At 38.9% G+C, this 19093-nt stretch overlaps 1 protein-coding gene across 4 annotated transcripts in view; it reads left to right on the top strand.

Moving 5' to 3' along the window:
* Positions 1–18161, top strand: part of TPD52 (tumor protein D52) — a 41409-nt gene extending 23248 nt beyond the window's left edge. The window contains exons 1-8 of one of the 4 annotated variants that reach the window (XM_021550579.3): positions 275–1108; positions 6077–6192; positions 7784–7932; positions 8822–8923; positions 9938–9964; positions 14121–14162; positions 15500–15548; positions 16688–18161. In XM_021550579.3, coding sequence (XP_021406254.1) covers positions 937–1108; positions 6077–6192; positions 7784–7932; positions 8822–8923; positions 9938–9964; positions 14121–14162; positions 15500–15548; positions 16688–16804 — 774 coding nt within the window. In that variant the 5' untranslated portion in view covers positions 275–936 and the 3' untranslated portion in view covers positions 16805–18161. Of the gene's footprint in view, positions 1–274; positions 1109–6076; positions 6193–7783; positions 7933–8821; positions 8924–9937; positions 9965–14120; positions 14163–15499; positions 15549–16687 lie in introns of those variants that run through there. The other 3 variants (XM_021550575.1, XM_021550580.2, XM_021550581.2) reach the window with 3 other exon arrangements.
* The last annotated feature ends 932 nt before the right edge of the window (positions 18162–19093 follow it).

Raw genomic sequence — 19093 nt, forward strand, 5'->3', positions numbered from 1 at the left:
AAAACAATGTAGTGAAGTGCTGCAAAACTGTGCTGAGTGCCTCTTTTAGGTAAGAAGCATTTCTGTTTCCCAGAGTTGAACCTTAAAGGCCTGGCATGAAGTCAGGTGGCTTATGTAAGTTGATCTTTCTTTATGGTGTATGTGTCAAAGCATAAATATATTTCAGACGATGCATTACTGCTGTTACTGGCTGTTCTAAGCAATGCTGGTTGAAGCACCAAGGATATACTTCATAAATGTTTAACAACCCCCTCCCCCAAACAAAACCCTCTCAGACCCAGATATGTTTAGCCTCATGAACAAAAATCATAATGCACATTAGAATGTTCATCAATAAACCTAGGAGGTGTTTATAGCCCAGCCTTCAGAGAGGAGCGCTGCTCCCTCCTATTCCGAACTTGCACTATGGTGTGATACCTGGGCAGCAGAGACTGAGTTCTCACTGGTGATTATTATACTGATGCAAACAGCTGGAGAAATAGCTATGCACACAGAATTTTCCATTAATCAGAGGAAAAACTCCAACACAGATGGTATATAGGATAGATTATGGCTGGTAATCCTTTTGTGTCCTAGAAGATTAAGGATATCCTGGTGTAGCAGCAGTCAGCTGACCTTTTTTTATTTAAATGATTGAACATAGTTGATGCAGTTCTGCAGAGGACCAAAGCTCTTCCAGAAGCCATGAGTGGTACACTGTGAATGTTTGTTAAAGGAACGGTCTGTTTAAGTCCAGCCTCAGTTAGAAATTTACAGGAACTTAACTTTGTGCCATGTAAACAGCAGCAGCTACAGGATGGCTAAGAAATCACTTGCTAGACAGCTCTATCATATGTAGCAGAGCTGAATTCTCTGAGGAGGCACAGTGAGTGTCATGTGGAGAAATGGAGGGTTTCTGAATCCTGCTGTCTGGGTCGCCCCAGAAAGCAAAGATGAATGCTTCAATGGAAGAAGAGGATGGCTGCGCGCACTGAACTGTCTGGCATGGATCTGTATGAGGATTACAAATCACCCTTCGATTTCAATGCTGGAGTGAACAGAAATTATCTTTACTTGTCGCCTGGCATAAACCTTTCTCCACCTGGATCACCTACGCTGGCAAAGACTGGTAACTTCCTTCTCTTCCTTCCTTAAAATCTCTACACGAAATGCTTAGCAATTAATACCTGTAAAACTTCTCAAATTAAAAATCTATAGAAGTTAGCCTCCTGTTAATTCTCGTAGTGTGTTAGCTTCAGTGTGTCATGTAGATAATATCTCATGTGTTATACATTTACTGGCTTTACATTATTTGTTATTTATTCAGCAGAAAGGCAGTTTGAGGGAAAATGAAGAGGCAAAAACAATTAGGAACAAAACTTGTGCAAGATTGGAATAACTTGCCTAGTTTGACTATTAGATTTTTTGGGGAGAGGAGGTAAAAATTGCATTTTTAGTAGGACTTCAGAGCTCTGGATAGTCTAAAATCTGCTTTTGCCTTAATACTGAAAATCTCACTGATTAACAAAAAATCTCTCTAAAACCTTTACTCCATTCCACCTAGCATTTAAAATGCTGCAAACCTTCCAGCTGCAGATACAAGCTGCACTGGGACTGCCTTGTGCTGTGCTGCAGTGGCATCCATTTAGTGCTTAACCCAATGAGTTTCTTGCTGGTAGCCTGTTGTACGGAACACCTATAACTGTGCCTTCCAACACATCTAGTCTGGTTTTACTGTCATCATTTGTTTTTACTCCTTGCTGCCAGATGTAATCTTCTAAAATAATTTTAAATATAGAAAGCTTAAACCTACTTGAGGTGTGGCAAAACAAAGTTACACAGGTGTTAATTTTATTGTAATGGGCTTTTTATTCAAAATTTTAAAGAAACATGCATCCCATGGGGAACCTCTGTGTGAACTATAACAATCCTCTTGGTGAACTTGATGAGCCAGGGAAAAAGTGGTCAGCATTCACTTCTGCAATTACTGCATCTCTCAGCTCTTCTAAAGGAGAGGGGAAGCAACTCTCTGTGTCAGGTGATGATGCATCACCATTACCACCAGCCTTTTCTGGGCTTTATTTTCTTTTATTTTTCATTCACTTTGAATGAATATCTAATTAGCATTTGGGAGAATCCCGAGAATTTTCTCCCCCAGGTTGAAGAAATATGTCTCACTTTGGCTTTTTCACTCAGATAAATGGGAAGCACTTAAATCTGATTTTTCTTATATACTGCATAGTAAATATGCTCTGTAGTACTGTATGTTACTCAAATGTTAGAATAGTTTTATATCTTTGCAAAAACAGCTTTTTCTCCTGAACTATAACAAGCACCTTTTTTCTTTAGCTTTGCCAACTGTATAGTGATAACCACAATGCTCATTCTGAGTGTAACATGCAGAACATGTTGGTGTAAAAAAAAGCTTTGTGGAGGTTAACCCACCCCCACCCTGAGGCTGCTCATCCAAAATGAAAAATACTTCTTAAAATGGCTCCTGTTTGCTGCTGATCTCTGAATTCAGGCTGGGGAGGTAGGGACTTCTGGTCAAAATGGAGCATGAACTTGCATTGAAACTGGCCAAAGCAAGCCACAAATCAGAAAAACTGAGTGTTAATTGAATTACTCTAATGCTTTGCCTACCCTGGCAGAATAATAGGGACTTAAATGCCATTTCCCTGAATGTGATCCATGCAGTCCTAATCAACTAACTTGCTCATGTCTTTATTTGGTTCATTTAAGTAGATCTAATAAACTGCTGGGAAAATATGTTAATCTTGGAAATACAGACCTAAAAACTGACCTTATAGCTAGTATGTTTTCTCAATACTAAGTCTTTATTTTTTCCCCCCAAACAGATTTTTTATTCTGTTTGAGAGACATGAAATGTTCAGTTAAACTTGCTTATAACAGAAAACCAAATGACTGAATTTTAAGTCCTTCATAATCTAATGATGCAAGAGAACTAACATAACAAAATGTAACAAGTTGAAAGCCATAATAATAATTTTACTTAGCAATATAAAAGAATAATAGCAACAGTTCTGTTGGGATAAAAAGATCATAAGTGAGAAATGCTCTCTTAGTAGTAGTTTGAGCCAAAGCATTTCCATCTGTTGCCTGATTGCTGATTTCCTGGTTTTTTGCCCCATGCCCCATAGAAAGATCTAAGGTGGGCTGTGCACGTTTCCTTATGAAGTTTTTTCAAAGCCAGGATCTTACTGGCTGTCAGCCCTACTTTATGGGGATACATTTGGATTGTAGCCACAGCATTGTGGAGGTCTGTGGGTTGTTAGCTATGTAGAAAATTGCTTCTTGGTCAGATGGCCCAGTGCAGCATTGCCCACAGAATGGATGATCCCTGTGTCCTGCAGGTATTGAACTGAGGAATGGGAGCAAAGGGAACAGAGGGGTGAGCAGTGACAGGAGAGAGAGCAGAGGTGTCAGAATGAAGATTGATGGGAAGATGTTAGTATACTTCATGTGGAGCTCAAAAAAGTAATAAATGGGAGGGGCTCAGAAGGCAAGAAGAGGAAGGCATAGTCAGTTGTGCAGGGTAAGATATGGAGGACTCTGAATAGCAGTGATTTCCTGTTTCCCTAAAAACTCCAGGAATGTGAAGGGGAAGAGAGATCATTCCCTTGCTTCTTAGCATTGTGCCTTAAATTCTATTTGGTAAGCAAGAAGCAGAACAGTCTTAAAATGATTTTTCCAAAGAGAAGCTACATTCCCCAAATGGAAGCTGTTGCTGCAGGAGACAGTCTGGCATGTTTTCTTACTGATGGATTCACTTGATCTATTTTTGGTGATTTAATCCAGATGACTCCTCATAATCAGATTGAACAGACTTTTAGCTGGTTGTGCTAATGTTCTCGGAGTCAGGGTGATTTTGGTACTTGCAAACTTTCTGAAGTGGCTTTGTGATGGCAGGCAAGTGGTCCGGAAGGGCTGCAGGTGAGAGCAAGGTCAGGAATCACAGTAGAACATACTGAGGGCGTGTAGGGTGTGGAGGAGAAACACAGTTCAAATTGATTTCCTTCAGGGTAGGTTTATGCAATGAATAGGTTAAACAGCAATTTAACAAAAAGGTGTGGCATTCTTAACTGATAAGGAAATATGTTTATGCATAAAACAGAAGTTATCTGATTGTGAGACATAATCCTTTGTTTTGGGTGCCATAGTGCTATGCTTTGTTTTGGGTATTAGATTTTGAAGTTCTTACTGCCCTAGATTTTTGACAGAAATTAGTGTATTGGGAAACCCACAGGAACTCTACATTATGTTTGTGTAGAAGACACATCTCATGGCACAGATCTCATGAATAAATGCAGAATTAGGTTTAATATTCTTCCTGCAGGCTTCCTTCTCAGTGCACTTAGTAGTAACAGCATTCACAAAAGTCCTATCCATGTAGCAGTGTGCTTCTAGAAGACAAGTCTTCTGGACACAGATATGGGCAGACAACACACCATTTTGGAAAGAATTTGTGAAATTGACTTTTACCTTAGTTCAGTAATTTGATCCAAGAAAAAGGTTTCTTCTTTTTTCAGCTTGACAACTGCTAAGAGCATGCTTCATAGAATGCATACAACTAATTACGGACTCATAGAATCTTTTTTCCCCCGATTTTTCAGTTGATTGTGATGTAGCTGTTTGATATGAAACCTCACAGCAAAATCACAGTGGTGATTAATGAGTTTTTGGTTCCCAAAGGATAGTATGGGGTGACACCAGAAGCTCCTGAAATGAGAATATAATTTTATTGGTTAGATGGTTAATTTCTATAGTAATTAATAGGAAATGTTACTTAATGCATCTTCAACTTAGATGAATGATATATTTATGTAAATACACACACACTTATATATGTATACATACACACGCTCTTCCTCACTACTTATTAACAGACAATCCTGATCTCTTTCCTCTTGTATTCTAAGATTTTTATTTGCGTTCTTTTTTTTTTTTTTAATTATCTGTAAGTCTGTTTTATGTCTTGAATAGAAAATTACTTCTGGGAATCCATAATCACTCCAGCCTGCAGTCTCCCTGCAAGTTGGTCTCGCTGCAATTAGAACAGAATTCCTTGATTTTGCCAAACTTTATGTTTAAGTGTCAGCTACAAAGACTCAAAATGGAAAATCTTTTTCTGGAAATTTTGTTGCATAAAAGGTGTTTAAAATGGTCTTACTGCAAGTGCTAAGGAGTAAAAAACAGAATCATTAAAGTTATTGCATCGTAATAATCCAAATAATATCATCCTCCTTCTTTGCCCTGAAGCTGTGAAAGCAATAGTTGAGGAAGACCATGGGGATGTTTGTGGTTTATATAGGAATTTGGCAGAGTTTTGGTTTCTGGGTTTGGACGAGGAAGAGGCAGCAGTTTGAGTGGATACACATTCTTATCAGTCCCTTCTCAGTACTCTCCTGTTTTGAAGCAGCAGCCTTTTGTTCCTGAGTTCTGTCTCTGGGCTTCCCATCTTTCCCGTCTTTATGTCCAGGTGTAACCCAGCAGCTTACTTGCTTACTTCCAGTTCCATGATATCTGCAACCTTCTAGGCACTGTGGTCCCAGTTACTAGGGACAGAGAGATCAAGCAGGGTACAGAGTTCATACTTGCAGTGCAGTAATTTTCTTCACTGTTTTTAACCTTGCTTGTGGCTGCACCCAGTGTGCTCAGAATGGACACTTTAAAATCTGATGTAGAGAGTAGTAAGGGTGGGAGCCTCTGCATTGGCCTTGAGCATCTCCAGCACTTCCAGAGTTTCTGTGCCAGATGAATGAGAGATCAGAGTATGCACAGACAAGACTGATTGGGACATAGCATTCTGTGTCTTGGTTTCTCTCACAGAGTAGTGGGATCTGTTGTTCTCAACAGGTCTCCAGTCTCCTATTATAGCAGCAGTTGCCATTATATTGAGCTTTAATACAGCTTGATAGAATGAAACATAAAATGCCTTTGGTATTTGGGGAGCATGACTTTGGTGTCCTCTCATCAGTCTTTTTTGTGCACTGGCACAAAAAAGCTGTGTGCTAATGTTAGCTGCTGTTTGGCAGACTTGTGATAATCTGACTTTTAATGCTTTATTCATCTCAAGGGCTGCTGAGGAGTGACTCTATACCTGAGGTTGGAGAGGATGCTGCTGCTACAGTCAGTATGGCAGAAACACTCTCAGAAGAAGAACGGGATGAGCTAAGAAAAGAGCTTGCCAAGGTAATTCTTTTGCAAATAGCTCTTAAATTTGTTTTAATAATGAAAATCTTGGATAATGTTATCTTTGAACATAAAGTTAATACTTTACACAGTTATTCTGTGAGTGTCTAAAGTTGGCACTCCTGTGTATTGCACAGATAGGAAGGAAGGGTGTCAAGGAAAAAAGAACAGCCAGTTCTAGTGATGGGGAATTAAGCTGGAAGTGCTAAATGTACAGATTCTAACCTAAGATGCATAAATACCTAACCCTTTTTTTTTTCTTGGATGAGAAGGGGGTAAATCAGCAACAAGAACATGGCTGAAAGCCAAAACCCAAGTATTGCCTCTGCTGGTGTGGAGTAGCTAAAGCTGTTTCTTTCAGGAAGAATGCTTTGTAGTAGTATCTGTGTATGTGCTGTATTGCTAATGTCTAACCATGTTACTGTTCTTGTCCATAACAGAATATTTTTAGAGTGAAAAATGTAGCATTCTTTGAACTGACAGGCAAATATTCAAGCCTGACAATGCCAAAGTCAAGCCTTATCAAGCAGCCAGTCTTTTTTCTTTAATACCTCTATGGGACTTTAGGACACTTATGGAAGGCACTAATTTAAATCTAAGGTTAGCAAACGAAGGTTAGCTTTTAATACATTCTTGTATTTGGCAGTCCTGAGTATCATTTCATGCCAAAGATAAGTGGGGTGGGCTGGTCCCGCTAGGATATGTCATGCTGGACTTCAGACAGATATCCAAAACAGAGATGCATTAAAGATACTGTAAGGAGTAGAGTAAGGAGCTGTACTCCTGTAAGGATCTTAAATGACTGGGCAGCCTGCTGCTCTAAACTAGGGTGATCTTGCCTGGATGAGGAAGTAAGATTGGAGGGGTGCCCTTGCCTTTATACATACGGCCTTAGTGCCTCTGTCACTTCTATAAAGCTCACAGAATGGCATTGTAGAACTGTGCTGACATCTCTGGTCATGTTTCCAGGAGAGGGTTAAGTGACCATCTGAGTAAAGAAGGAAGTATACTGACAGTATGGTTTTCTAGTTACAGAGCAGGTGTTTGTGTGGGTTTTGACTGCTCATTCTGCCACCATTATCACACCTGCTCTGGGGAAGGTACTCCTGTGGCTGGATCTGGTCTACAGGTGCTGGCTTAAGCCACAAAAGGACCTTTCTGTTGAAGCAAGGAGACAAAATTTGTGCATGGATCAGACATGCTCTGAGCTTCCTGATACTGGTCACACATTCGTATATCTTCTGATATAGAATAGAATACAGGCTTGGCAATTGTCCTGGATTTGACTAATCTTCAATCTTTACATATCATAGATAATAATTTCTAACCATGCAGTCTTTTAGTTACCAACTTCCTTGTACATTTCCAGTAACAGAGCTAGCTGCAGGTAGATTACTTTCTCACTAGCTCTTGTAGTGTCTATTAGATTTCCCTTTTAGCATTTAGGAATGACTGTGAGGCAATGCTAAAAACCTCTGTTAGCTCTCCCATTACTGATGTCTAGTAGATGCTTTAAAGAAATACATAGTTAAATGGTTGTGTGTATTCCTTGTTAGCTGCTAACCATGTGTTAACAACTCCCATGCCACAGGTGGAAGAGGAAATCCAGACACTCTCACAAGTGCTAGCTGCCAAAGAGAAGCATCTAGCAGAAATCAAGAGAAAGCTGGGAATTAACTCACTACAGGAACTAAAGCAGAACATTACCAAAAGTTGGCAAGATGTTACATCAACCACAGCGTATGTACCAACTCATAGTGATTGTTTAGACTGTTGAAGAGAAAACTGTTTAGATCTTGTGTCATGTCTAAACACTCTGTTCTTGTGAAATGAGTATGAAAAATACAAAGTTAAGTTGTATTAAAACTTCTCTGGGTAAGTCAACATAGACTTTTTAAAAAGAAGAACACTGCAAGCCATATCTCATGTGAAAGAGGAATGGTTGACCAAAATATGGGCTATTCTAACACACTTTTTATTGTCTGATAGGTCTGAGATACCAAGGTGTCCTAAGTCCAACAAAATACCCTTCTTTTCCACCCTGAAAAATTATTGTAAACTGAGCCCATGCAGAAAGAGTATGAAATCACAGTTACTGTTCTTGCCAAACACAATTATTAGGTCTAGAGCAAGCTGCCTTCTGCAATTAATAACCACAGAATGTCACAGATGTACCTCAAACTTTTTATGGTGAATTTTATTGACAGAACTGTGTGGTACAAAAATTTAGACACTTGGCACAAAAAATAGACTTTTTTCAGTGTGTGTGCATAGTTTTGTTTATTTGTGTTTTGTTTTCTTTTGTATTTTTGAGTTGTTGTTTTTTTCTTGATTGGAGTGTTTTCTGTGTGAGTTTATTTTGTATTTTTATAAATCTTACAATAGCAGATAGGATCTGTTCTAGGGGTGGGGTAGTAGGTGAATGTTGGTGAACTGCATCTGGTCAGAGCTGGCAGAGATGCTGTAAGCCAGAAGGGACTGCAAAGGCTCAAAATAATGTCTTAAGCCGGCTTTCCTTTTGACCCCAAAGCTGAAGTGTACCTCTGCATTTAATACAAATAGACACACACTAAAAATTTCCTTATGTGTTTTATTAAAATAACTAAAAACTACGTTTTTCTGAACACAGATATAAGAGAACATCAGAAACCCTGTCTCAGGCTGGTCAGAAGGCTTCTGCTGCTTTTTCTTCTGTTGGTTCAGTCATAACCAAGAAACTTGAAGATGTCAGGTAGGTTTATTTACCTTTTCCCAAGTAATTGCATTTTTATTTAAGCAGATGATCACTGCAATAAGTTTATGCTGTTAACATACCTAGTCCTTCTAAAAGCTAATCTATCAAGAGTCTTCAGCAACTGTTTTAGAGTAGGTAAGACACTGCAGAATCTGCTTGAATGTCCTCACTGATGCTGAGGGGTTCTGTGGTATGTTGTTGTTTTATGTAGGCAAGAGAAAGCAATGTGTGCTACCACCTCCACTGCTGCTCTTACTTTTCTGCTGTGATTACAGGTGGCACTGTCTGCCTGCCTCTGTGGGATACATACAGCACTGTCATTTCTGCTCTCTTTCTCGGCTTGTGGAATATTATATTCAAACAACTAATATCTTTAATTGTTTGTGTTTTGTTGTTTTACTCTTTTTTTGGTAATTGTTGTTAGTTTTTGTTTGGGTTTTGTTTGTTTTTGTTTTGTGTGTCGATTCATTCCAGGTGTGTTTTATTTCTTTCTAAGCTGTTCTGCCTCATAGAAGTGGCTTGATTTTATTACATTTTAAGAGATTATTGGCACTTTTTAATTCTTAACTATTCTTGGCATGCAACATATTTTGACTCTGTGCCAAATGACACAGCCCTTCATACACATTAGGTAAATCTGCCAAGTCATTTTTAGAACTCTTTTGAGCTGCTTGCAAAAATCCTGCTGGATGCAATACAGTCAGATGGTTAGCTTACAATTCCTTGATTATATAATTCTTACTGCTGGAACCTATACAATTATTCAATTCCACAGGTAATTTATTGTTGTTGTTAAACTTATTTTTCAGTTATTGGGCAAATAAAAATTCACACATTCTCACAGAGTATTGCTGCTTTGGCAGCAGTGTAATAAAATCAGCCATTTTAAAGTGCTGCCATTAACTTCTTGCTTTTTGAAGTCTAGTGAGTACAGCTACACAGTTACAGATTTTTCTTCAGATTTATCAGAACTTAATTTCTCTCCTTAATGCTTACTCTGGCATTGTGCAGACTACAGGCATTTTCACATTCCTTTAGGTAAGGTGGGCACAAGAATTGCTTCTCAAACTAAGCATGTAGTCAGACTGTCTCCATTAAAGTTTTTGATTTAAGTTTTGTCTGGAAAATGTAATTTCTTATTTTCTTAGTGTTAGGGTAAAACTGAAGTCCTTTTAATGTCAGGGATAATGTCTCTTCATGTTCACCTGGTAACTATCTCAGAACGTGAAATCTTGAGTATACATAATAATTAATTAGTCTCTCTTCCTTGTTAGAAAGAAACCTCCTAAAATGATTCTGCAAGGTTTTTTATCAGGTCACAGAATATGGTGTTGGGGTCAATGGCATGCAGGATTCCTCCTTCTTTGTCTGTACAGTGTTTGTGCCATAGTAGAGTAGAGATTTTCCCCTTTCTGTGTCTATTACAATGGCTGTGTAGCATTGTAGTTCTAACTAAATTACTGGAGTCTAAATGTAGTTTATACATTCTTTGTTCATAGTTTGTCCAGAGAAATAGTCCTTGTATTGATTACATTAGCAGTGCCAGTATTTTAGTTACTTCATCTACATTAACTTTGATCTAAGCAAATACTCAGTGTGTTCAGCAGTTAAAATTCCTGTGTAACAACTTCTGTCCATTGCCTCTCAGCCCATCTCTGCACACCTGAGTCTGATTTAAACTTTTCTGTACTCCCCCACTAAGCAGCTAAAGACAGCAGTAGGATCTCTATAAAGATGTTGGGATTTGGCTCCTAGAGTATTAACTGGGATGAGACAGTGGGAACCTGGAAGACTTCTCGGTTCCTTCTGGATGCAGAGCTCAGCTGCTCGCTTAACAGGAGTCACTTTTGTGCTGTAAGGCTGTGGTGTTCCCCAATTAGTATTGGACTATTGCACTGGACAAGGACAAGCACAGACTCAGAGCTGTCTTCTACTTCAGGAATACCTCCTTAAGAGTGTCGTAATTACTCCAGTGAGTGGCTCTGTGGGTCTTGAGTACTCTATCAGAAACCAGGCTACTGGAAAAGAATGTAACAGTATCACAGAAGTCTGCACTTTTGGTGTGCTTCTGAGGGAGAATCATGGTGATGGAAATGCAAGGCATTGTTATAAATACAGGGGTAGCTGTGTTTAGAAAACAAAAGAAAAGTGTGAAGAATTAGTGCTGTTGAAGATCTTAGTTGCACTTGAAACAAAATATTAAAGATGTTTTTAATGAGAAGTAAATTCATTCAGACAGTGAATTCAGGTCCGAGGATTATATGACTACTCAAGGGCAAGTCTGAGTTTCAGAAAGGTTTAGATGCCTAAATTCTTTCCTGGAAGTGATAGTTGATGGGCCTGATATTTACTTGAACTTATACTGAATATGCAGGTGCATTTTTCTTCTTAAACTCTTACATTGGCTTCATTGTGGGTTCACCTTCCCTTGTATTGTTTTGGTTGAGGGACTTCTCAGCTACAGTGGCGTGATTTCTTCTGTGTTGGACTATTTCTACATATTCCATGCAGCAAACATCACACAGGTCTTTATTTGGGCACTGCAAAGTGATTTGATAGGGAGTTGTAAAAGGGAGTGAGGCAGCTGCTGGAGCTGTGATTTTGGAAACTGCTGAAATGGAGACGAAGGGAGGACTGATAGTGCAGTGTCAGTGTATTTTTGCTTCCTTTTTGTATTTGTTTCCTCTGCTCTTTGTTGATGAAAATGATGAAAATTGACTCTGTTCCATCTTAGGTTTCTCTTAATACCTTTATTCTCTTTATAAGAATCTGTTGAGGTTTTGATGAGCTAACCTTCCTTCTAGGCAACATCAGTATTCTGTGCAAAGTAGTAGTACCAAGATGTAGGTTCTGAGCAGTCACAACTTTGCACTTGGCTCTTCTTGCACTGCATCCCTATAATGGAGCAAAGTCCATCTTTGCCTTTGTCTGATATTGCAGAATAACTTTCTTTGCTTGCTTTAGAAGTGTAATCTATGATATCATGGATTCCTTAATACCATAACATGTCAGTATATCTGCTAGAAATTTAACTACAAAGTAACTAGCTACTGTATATGTTAAGCTGTGTTTACTAGGCTGGGACTCTGGCATGCCTCCTTGTGCCTTTTCAAAATGTGAGGCAATGGAGTAACTTTAAAAAAAATATTGTGTAGAGGATAAGAAACTTTAATACAATACAAAATACATGGAAGACTGGAGAGCAGCTTACTGTGCCTTTTTTATTTATTGTCTTTTTTAAGCTATGGGTTTGCTTTTGAGCATTGCAAAGGGCTTGTCTTTCCACGTGCCCAGGTTGATGGCCTAGTTGAGTGAGTGCTTTAGTGTGGCATTCTGTCTTTTGGGAAAGAAATACTAGTTCTCTTATTCATAAAGCTGTTCAAGGTTTAATTGTGCCTCTAGAATTACCTAAAGAATAGGTGGTTTATGCTAAAAAAAAAAATCAACTGCATTTATCTAATTCAGTTCTCTTGCAAACCAGATCATTGTATGATAAAACTATGTAATATCTTATGCTGTTATTTTGCAAACTGGATACTGAGGGTATACAGAACTGTATTGTCCAGCAGCAAGTAAATTCTTCATAAATACATGAATAGTTATTCTATTAAATGATGTCTGAGATGAAACTAAACTTTTGTGAAGTTGTAAGTAAACTGTTAAAACATCTGTAATACACTATAGGTGGTTGTTTTTTAGTGTGGGCTGTTCTACAGTTTGTAAATATATGTATTTAATCCTCTTTAGCTTTAAACTTCTTGCAGGGAGAAACTACTTGCAGCATGAGGGGAATTGGCTGAGCATTGATTGAAACTAGTTAGTGTCAGTGTGGCTCTGTAATAAAACCTGCCATGTAGCAAGCCCAGAACTTGTAGGAATCCACATCACAGTGAAGAATATATATTAGAGTCCAGAAGACAATCAGCTTGTCTGTGATCTGGAAAAGCCTCTGGAAGCCAGACCATCCATAAGAATGAAACACAGGAGAAATGGGATTGGGAAATAGCTGAAACATAGCTGTGTATTACTGAAGTGTCAGGAAAGCATCTGGCCTTTCATGTCAGATTCCAGTAGGCTGTAACTACAAATCAACCCATAGTTGCGCATCTGCCTTAAGGGTTCCCAATGTTTTTTTTTTATAATGGTATTTTACTTATGAACCTTCATAGAGAATCTCTTAAAACTTTTTCTGCAATAAACATAGAACTCTTTTCTTCTGTTAATGTATCTTCCATTGATTATGCTGAGATGCTTACTCTAAGTTTGGATGTGCATTTTATGAGAGCTGTTTCCTTTCCCTCCTCTCCTAAAGCCCATCCTAAAGCCCAGACAAATTTTGACATTCCATATATAGTTATGAAAAACTGAGATCATAACTTGAAAAACTGAGATCATAACTTGTAATAATTCTAAGTTACTGTTGTGGTATTTGATAAGAATTATTTCATGTATAAGGCTTGTTTGTATCTGCAGTAAACAGGGATTTCCTGTATGGAACTAAATTAGATGTGTGGTAGTGGTGTTGAGGTTATCCAGGAACTCCTTCATCTATATCCAATTACCTTCTAAGAGCAGATATGTTTTCTTGCTAGACAAACAATAACTGTACAGCAACACTGGCAAGTTATAGAAATCCTTCATGAATTGCAGAACACAGGACTAGGACTTTATCCTGCTCCCAGCATAAATGCGACCTTGACTGATGTGACTGTTTTTGTTGATTGATGAGTAGATAATTTGTATCGATGCGTGTAAAAAACTTGTACTGAATGTAAATGGAAGCTTTCTGGATGTAGAGATAATATTTTCAGTAGGAAGATTAGCTGATAAATAAGACTCTCAAGTGTTTGCTACTGCTATTGCCAAAACTGTAAATGCAGCATGACTCCTGTTGCTTGAGAAACTTAAGGAGCAGGCAGACTGTTGCAGCTTAGCAGAGCAAGTACTAACAAGCATGGCACTTGAATCTTTCTAAAAGAGAAAAATGTTGCTGCAGCTTTTGCTCTGATGTACTTGTGTGTGTGCATGGCTAAGCAATTTAAAAAAGCAAACCCAAACAGTTTCTAAGACTGTGTAAGACTGTTTGGCTGTTTACCAAAGATAGTTTACAGAAGTCAGCTCTCTATGCCAATTTCTTCTCAATGTAATACTTAAACTAACTTGTGACTTTCTTTTCTCTTAATGCTGGCATTAGTATACGCTCCATACAACATTCAATTAGTATGCCTATTATGAGGTAATGTATGCATAATCCAGCTCTTTGGTTTATTTATTTTCATGTGTGAAATACAGTCAGATTGAATTTAAGTCAACTAACATAGTTTCATAAAAAACCAAAAAACCCACCCAGCTTTGTAGTGGATTTCCTGTACTAAAATATAGGATAAAATTTGGTTTATCTCTGGTTATTGGAGGTAGTTAACAAACATCTGGAAAGTGACATGTTGCTACTGTTTGGAAAACTGTAACAGTTTTTCCCTGTCTCTTAGAGGCAATGCTATTAAGTGATTCCAAGTTTAAAAGGCAGTAGCTTGGCATATGTTTTTGAAAATTAAAGTGAATATAAAAAACCCTGTAGTTTCACAAAAAGTCTCTTGGTGATCTGGGGTGCTTGTCTTTTCTCTCCGCTTGCTTGGCACTGTGTCGCTCTGTCTCCTGAGAGTCTGGTTTGATGCACGTGTCACTGCGTGCTTTCCCAAGGGAAGAGGGTGCAGCTAAGTGTGGGCCACCTACACAAATGCCAAGCAAAGGAAGAAGGGAAGCTGTAGGCTTCTTTTGAAAAACACCCTTGTCTTCAACATTTATATAATACATTTTTGAGTAATCCTTAGTCTTGGTCTACTGAAGGCAAACATTTCCCATCCTACATAAAAGCAGAAAAAGTGTACAAAGTGTTGTACAAATTTGCACATGGCAGTGACAGCTACTTGGAGCATAAAGCCACTCTTCTGACCCTAATGAATTATACACCAGCCCTCAGCAGTGGAAATCCCAAGCTGTCCTGCTTTTTGTATGCAGAACTTACTATTTGTAAGGGGGAGAATCTCACTTAAATTTAACGTTAGCAGAAAATGCCACTGTGTACCATGTTTTATTTATTGAACATGTAGCAACGTAAACTGAACTAGTTTTCCTATAAAAAGTGAAAAACTCAGATGAGCTCTCTTCAGCAATAATGTATTAGACTAACCAGAAGTGATGACTAAGATTTTCTGAACAAATGCTTTAAGCCAGAAACATGTTTGAAATTACTGGGAATAATAAGCTAAACCTAAAATACTTGCTAGTTCTCCCATCCATGTAGATAGGAAGGATCCTATCACTGGACGTGGCAATGTTCAGTTGCCAAAGATGAAAGTGAGCCTACAATTTGAGTATGTTTGAATTTTAGTTTCATAGTACTTGGGGGATTCAGATGTAAACTATTTTTAGGCTATCGCTAAAACAGGGAAAGAGCCCCAAACAAATCTCATGTTACTGCTGGGAAAAAGGAACTGTCTGCTTGTTTTGTGATGTTCCTATGTTAATTAGATGTGGGTTTAATTCTGTGGTTCCTTTTTTTTACTTTTGTAGAAATTCTCCTACTTTCAAATCCTTTGAGGAAAAGGTTGAAAACTTCAAGGTAAGAATTTCTAAAACCCTTTGATGATTGTGCAGCTGTGGATGTAGAGAAAAGACTCAAGTGGATTCTGGGCAGCCTATTTTTTAGTTACTGGTAAACTGTTAAAGAGGTGCTTAGAGGAACTTCTTTTTAAGTCCTGTGGAAATGCTTTCTCTGCCTAATGATTTGCAAATAAAGTAATGGGCTGCCTGCACCTCATACAGGAGGATGCCTTTAGAAGAACTTATAGCCAGCTAACCTGCACAAACAGCTAGTATTAGGTATGCAAAATAATTAATACCTAATGCTAGGTATCCAAAATTGTCTAGGCTTTTATTTCATGCCTTTCTAGGGACTAGTATCCTACACAGGAGAATACCTTGGGATACATCTCTCATTTCTGGCATAAAAGACAAAAGGCCTTTGCACCTTAATTTTAATTTCACCCCTGAAAGCCTCAAGTGCCAGAAACAACCATTAATAACTTTTCCAGATAAAAACTCACTTCAAAAATAACTAATCTGTGTAATCAGAATCAGATTTGACTTCTCCTGGGCGCACTGGGCTGGATGAGATGTGGATGAGAAGCATGCAAGTGATAGCAAGGGGAACTGGGCTCTTGCAACTAATTGGCATTTACACCCCTGCAGTCCCACAGAGTCCCACAGAGCGTGTGCTGTGGATGGGAGTGAAAAGCAAACATGTTACATGGAGAAAGTAACATAGTTGCTCTGCTGCTCTGAAGGTCTCAGGACTTGATCTTCAGACTCAAAACTCTCCAAAGTTCTTTCTTGAGAAAAAACGTAGCGAGTTTTAACTCTGAATTTCTAAAATAAGACTTCATGGTTTGAAAGGTTTCATACCTTTATCCATTTGTAACTGAAGGTGTGTCAACCTTTGGACTCTGGAATCAGCCCTGGAATAGGGCTGCTTCATGTATCTCAAGGACAAAGGGAGATTACTGTGTTCATCTACTGGTGAGTGTTTCCTGCCAGATATGTACAGATTTATTTTAAGAATATTGTGGAGGTCTCCTAGACCTGGAAAAGGTGCTTTATTGAAGAGAGTTACTAAACCAGACGTACTGGTTTTGTACAGTTAAGCATGTTTGACATGCCAACTAACTACTATGCTTTGCTGGGGCTCTCTCTGTGTTCTAGTATAAAGTTGGAGGAAGCAAACCTGCTGGAGGAGACTTTGGAGACGTTCTCAACTCTGCTGCCAATGCCAGTGCCACAGAAACTATTGCAGAACAGACAGAGGAAGAGACCCACTGAGATTTCTGCCTCTGTCCTGCTACCCACTGCCAGATGCTGCAAGGAAAAACCAAGCACATGTGTAACATTCTCTGCGCTCTTTCCACCAGATGTGCTTTTATTTAGCACGTAGTTATTTTACCTGATTAACTGATACCAAGCTTGTTTGTGGGTTCAAAATATTTTTGAAACTAAAATACATTGTTTGGGGTTTTGTGTGGGAAGGGAAATTTCTATGCCTTTCAAGCATTTAAAGGACTTACTTCTAATTTGAAGACAACCTTTAAAATATAGCAATGAAAGAAACTCTTTTGAGAAGTTAATTATATTGTACAGATACTGTGGATACAGATTTTCTTTTCAATCTGTAATTATTGCTCAACTTAATCCATATGAATCTACTGCTGCTGCCAAACTGAAGCTTGTTACTTCGCTCCCTTGTGATTGTTTAGTTGAGTGCTGCCTGCAAGGGACACTGGACTAGGAGACTGGACAAGGAGAAAGGATCACTCCCAGCTAAAGAAAGGACTTCAGTTTCAGCAGGCTTTATACAAATTACAGCAGGATCACACATGAGTAGGAATGTACAGTCTTTTGAGTGTGTTCCTCATACAGCAGCTGTGGATAGGTAATAGAACATGTAAAACTTATCCATCTGTCCGTGCACTGTGCACCTCAGAGACTTCTGACCAATGCAGATGGAAGCAAGAACCAGCTTCAGTGCTGGTTTGGTTCAGTTACCATAGCATTTTCAGCCTTGTTTTTTGTACAGGATATCACTGTGGAAAGATAACATTCTTCTGAACATTGGACCAGTCACAAATAGATTAATTCACATGTGGTGGTGTCATATTCACACTATCAAAGCATGGAATAGAAGAATAAGGCTGACCCCAGAAGTAGTTCTTTTTTAGTCATCCAGAGAATGGCTCCTATATCCTAATGTTGTTTCTCTTGTAGGCTGAACCCTGAAAACATCTGCTACACCATCTTACTCTTTTTTTAATGTATTTAAGGCCTGTACCTCAAGCAACACGCCCCTGTTTCCAGCCCCAGAAGTCTGTTTTGAGAGGTGCACAGTGTCATTGCTCAGCATAGCTTTCCTAAAAGATGTGTCCTCCTTCATCTTGTTTTGTCTGCTGTACTCCTCAAATTTCTTGTGTTTTATGTGTTTCTGCCACATGGTTAGAACATTTTATCACCACGCTTAGAACTGGAAACAAGTTTTGCTACATTTGTGTGAAATCCATGAAACTTCAACTGCCACAGGTGTCTGGAGGAAAAAAAAGTTGGCTCCTGCCAACCTTGCTAGCATGTCAGATGTAGAATGTATGCTTAATTACAATGTGAGAAGCTTAATAAAAATGTATGTGAGGAATGTCTTGTCCTGTGAACATGGAGGATACTGTAAATAAGTATGGAAATTTTATTTCTAATTGAAGCAGTCCTTCAAGTTTGGTTCAAAGAAGTGCTGATACATACTACTGTACTGCTGGGACTCTGCATGGCTGAGCTTGGCATTTCTAAAGAATACTGAGCCTAGGTCGCCTTCTAGTGGCTTACATAAAATTACAAATCACAGCATTGTTAGGGTTGTAAGGGACCTCTAGTCCAAACTCCCTTTTGAGGCAGGGCCACTTCTGGAGCAGGTTGAACAGGTGGGTTTTGAATGTCTCCAGAGAGTGAGAATCCAGGACCTTCTTCAGCAGCCTGTTCCAGTGCTTTGCCACTACATAAAATTAAACTGCCCTGGTTACATCGTGAAGTTCAGAAAACAGGTTGACATATTCCCTCAGCCTCTGACAGCTCCAACTTAACAAAAGGAACAGAAGATTGACTGGTATAGAGAGAATGGAGCTCTTCCTCTTTTGGGTCAGTACCACGTAGGGCAGGTTTATCTGGAACATGATCCTTATTGGATGGGTTTTAATTTATTTATCTGACAGAGAGAAAGGTCTTCTAGTCCAGAGTTGAGCTTTCTGTTTTCTGAAGGAAAGCCTTTTTTTTTTTTTAAGGCTAATGGCAGTCCTTTTATTGTAACACATTATTACACTCTAGGAGCTTTTGCTGAATCTTCTGCCCACGGCTTCCTTTCCTCACGTGCAGGTGGCGTTGGCACTGCTGTGACCACCAAAGCTTTGCTTTCAGGGCTGGTGTAGTTATCACAGGATCAATTAGGCTGGAACATACCTCTGAGAGCAGGGGGTCCAACCTTTGATCAAACAGGACCTTGTCAACTAGACCATGGCTCTAAGGGGCTCCAGAAGGGACGGCAGAAGGTTGTGTCAGGGAATGTTCAGGCTGGGTATT

Source organism: Lonchura striata, chromosome 1 (genome assembly GCF_046129695.1).
Source record: "Lonchura striata isolate bLonStr1 chromosome 1, bLonStr1.mat, whole genome shotgun sequence".
In the NCBI taxonomy this organism is placed as follows: Eukaryota; Metazoa; Chordata; class Aves; order Passeriformes; family Estrildidae; genus Lonchura; species Lonchura striata.